Here is a 3,933-nt window from a genome sequence, read left to right as displayed (position 1 = left end):
AAGGCATTTTTCCATGTCTGGACCATTTTGTCACAAAAGAAAGATCAGGATATTGGATTGGGCACTGAATGTCTTGCGCTTTAAAGTTTCAACTTAAGAATGATAATTTTAAAATACTAAACATCTGAGGAATTATCTCTCCATTTTAAAAGTGATTTTTTTTTTAAACTGGCTTCACTCACTTTATTTTTCTCATAGAAAACTATGTTGTGGCTACCGCTGGAGCCTGGGTCCTCTGCATGGAAACTCTGATGTGGGCCTTTACAAGATGGTCAGTGAATTCCTGATACGGAGACTTGGTGAACACCGTCTCTTTCCAGAGATCAGAAGTGAGATAACTGTAGGTCTTGGAAATGGCATCGAAAGTGGTCTTGGCGAAGTTGCCCAGCATGGCGGTGCAGCCCCTGGCAGAGGTGTAGCGGTCATCAATTCCAGCCATCATCAGTAGCTTCTTGGGCACAGGGGCTGAGATGATGCCAGTGCCCCTGGGGGCAGGCATGAGGCGCACCAGCACAGAGCCACAGCGGCCAGTCACCTTGCAAGGGACGGTACGGGACTTGCCAAGCTTGTTCAACCAGGAGCCTTGCCGCACGGGGACAATGGAGAGCTTGGCCTGAATGACGGCCCCACGGATGGCAGTGGCTACCTCCTTAGACCACTTGACATCCAAACCAACATGTCCGTTGTAATCCCCAACAGCGACAAATGCCTTGAACCCGGTCCGCTGGCCAGCATGGGCCTGTTTTTGCACAGGCGTGATCTTCAAAACCTCGTCCTTGAGGGATGCCCCCAAGAAAACGTCAATGATCTCAGGTTCTTTGATGTGCAGAGACAAGAGACAGATCTCCTCCAGGGACTTGATCTTCATGTCCTTGACCAGGCGGCCCAGCTTAGTGATGGGGAGCCACTCCTTGCCCTTGGCCTCGCCTCCGCGAGCTCCGTGGCTTTCAGCCCTGGCCCCGGACGCCGCTGACAAAGCCTCCATGGAAGCCAACGCTGCCTCCCATTCCAGGGCCCCCGGGGCCTCCGGACCCATCGGCAGCACTGACATCATCCGCCATTAGGTGTCTTTACGGAGAAGAAGAGCTAAAAGTGATTCTTATTTGAAATTTATTTTTGCTGATGATTTCTATGATGAAATATCTGTATCAGGAACTCTTACATATTATTGAAATATCTAATCTTGTCACAATACATCAGTTCCTAAAAATGCATGATAATGCATTTTTGTTACAGAAAACCTCTAAGCCATCTCCTATAACCCTATCGGTGAAAAAAAATTATCCACTTTTTATGATGATGGTCATCTGTTATTGTTTTTAAAAAACACATAATAGCGTTATGAAAAGTATAGAACGACTTATGGGAAATTCCTGAGGATTTCTAGGAATTTCATCTTCTTTTTCCCCAAGTCCCTAAGATGAAGCTATTGAGATTAAGTCATATGTTCACCTAATAAGTGTTCATTTTGCACAAGCTGGGTTGTCTATGGTGAGAACCAGCTTTCCGTCTGATGGTAGAGACAGGCATTAAATAAATGTAAAAATAAGAATTAGAAATTGTGCTGGACATGTGTAGTAGAAACTCTGATGGGGATGACAGCTCGTCTCATAAATGTTCCCCAGCGACTGCGTTTGTGCTGCCTCCTCCCCTTCTCCGCGGGGAGGGCTCTGTCATAGGGTCAAATGGAGCAGCAGGCCCCCACCTCCTCACCCAAGTGCAGACACCTGATGCAAACTGGCCAATCAGAATGCTCCATATGCTGGACCCCAGTGATTGGTCCAGAGGTGGTCATGTGACTGAAATGTGGGCCTCATTTTCCTTTCCTGGGGTTTTGGGAGCTGGAGCTTAGAAAGAGGGTACTTCCCTTTTCTTCTGAAAACTAGGCAGCTGAGAGCCCAGAGCTATAGCAGCCATGGTTCCAGCCCAAGGATAAAGCTATTATTATTTGAGAGGTCAAGTGCTCATACACAGAAAGGTGAAGGATGAAAAAAGAAGAGAGAAGATTGATCCCATTCTATTCTGTTTCCTATCATGGTTCCCATTATTACATGAACCACTCAGCCTTTCTTTTAACTGAATGCAGACAAAATTAGGCTTCTGCCAACCCAGATATTTTTTACCAATAAAGAATCAGGGAAGTATCACATGCCATGAAAGAGAACCAGAGGGCCCAGGTGCACTCTTTGGGACTTCTACATCCAGTGGGGGAGAAGGCAAGCAGACCGTGATGTGGTGATGTGCTCCTACTGACGGAAGCGCAGGTCACTGAGATTAAACGAAGGGGCGTCCCTGTCGGGTATAAGCTCCCACTCTGTGCTTCATTTCTGGGCCCTCACTGAGAACTGGCCTCGTGCCAGTGCTAGGAAGATACACCCACAATTCCATTCAGCTCTTGCCTCTGTAGAGGCTTGGGGGCCTTCAGTGAAGAGTTTCTGAGCCTCGAAGTTTTAAGAAATGCACCCGTATATGGCGGTCGGAGCCATCCCGGGGCATAAAGGGGGAGGCCCTGGAGGTAGGAACTGAGCCCCAGAGGCCTGCATTTGACCAATTAGAAGACATTCCACTTTGCTCCCCTTTGTCATTCACTCACTCGGGATGACTTGGTTTCAAGGTGGCCCTTTAAAGAGCTGGGCAAGCTTTCGGGCCGGCTTCTTTGTGAACAGTTTGGCTGCCCAAACCAAACGTGAAACAAAGCCGATCTCGGTGCTCCGGCTTAATGGGAAACCTGAGCCATCTGTGGGTGTTCCTTCTAGTTGATTTGCTTCTCTGGCAAGTATTAAACAGCCCCTTCAAGATCCAGAGAAATTATGGAAATGGGTATTAACATTAAAATCAGAGTACAACTAGAACATTTCACTGCATAATTGTTTGGCAGGACCTGCGAGGAAACAGAGGATTTCCAGCTCTGTGATTTACTGCTCACAGGTCTGACTTTTCAGAATCTCCAGGGCCAGAAACACAGTCTGGGAGTGGGGCCCCTGACATGACAGTACAATTGGACCGTGGTTAGAAACTTATACCGTCGTTGTCTGATTCCTGGCGAACCTTCTTTTGAGCGGTCGCATCGGCTTTACGGAAGTCAACCAGAGCTCGATCCAGATGAAGGGAACATGCAGAGATGTTGGAGAAACCTTTGTGCCACGCTCCCGTGTCTTTGTCAGAAAAAGTATTCTGCGTCCGCTAGTAATTAGCACTACGACAGGCGTCAGAGAAAATGGCTAATTGCTGACATGGCCCACAGTGCTTTGTAAGTAAACACCATATTGGAATAGACATGCAAGTAATTGCACAACACTCCAATTAAACATGTTCAAAATGAAAATGGGGATGGGGTTAAGGTATCAGAGCTGCACTGCCAAAATCCTATTTTTTTTTTCTCTAAGAAATAATAAATGACTCACCTCTTGAATGTCATCAGGCTGTTTCCAAGCATCGCTTGGCTCCAGGCCTGAGGCTGCACTGTTTCTGGGAAGTTTTGAGTTGCTGGACCAAAAGCCTCTTATATATATTCCAGACCCAACGTCTTCCTTGGCTCTGGTAGCATATATTATGGACGAGGCTTACATTCCTTCTTACCAGGTCACAGCTCCACACCCCAGCTTCTGCCGGTTTTTGCTGCTCGCCACTCAGAGCTGTACCCTTCCCTGCAAAATGAACTTCACTGGTAGGAGCCACCGCCTTGAGGATGCTTAGAGGACTGTGCACACTTTCCCACCGGAGTGATGCTCACGCAATGTCTAAGTGATGCGTGTGTCTGTCAGCCCAGTCCCCTTTCCTGGTGGTGGGAAAACTTGCTGGTACAACCAACAGTCCAGAGATCCTTGTGGGATCAGTTGTGGCTAGGCTTCTCCAGAAACCCCATCTCTGTCTAGCCTTCTGCCTTCCCCTATTCTCCTTCCCTCATCCTTTTGTAAGTTTCTCTGCGTTCCT

The 3,933-nt window shown here is 47.6% G+C and overlaps 1 protein-coding gene across 1 annotated transcript; it reads right to left on the bottom strand.

The window, feature by feature from the left end:
• Nucleotides 1-202: 202 nt before the first annotated feature.
• Nucleotides 203-1,061, bottom strand: LOC309832601 (small ribosomal subunit protein uS5-like; the record flags this gene model as incomplete). Its single annotated transcript, XM_082670538.1, is given in 2 exon segments — nt 203-950; nt 952-1,061. Coding segments are annotated over 2 exon segments (858 nt in total).
• Between the last annotated feature and the right edge of the window lie 2,872 nt (nt 1,062-3,933).

Source organism: Grampus griseus (assembly GCF_964374135.1).
Source record: "Grampus griseus genome assembly, chromosome: 14".
Taxonomy (NCBI): domain Eukaryota; kingdom Metazoa; phylum Chordata; class Mammalia; order Artiodactyla; family Delphinidae; genus Grampus; species Grampus griseus.
The sequence above is the reverse complement of the archived record's forward strand: the minus strand, read 5'-3'. Positions and strand labels throughout refer to the sequence as shown.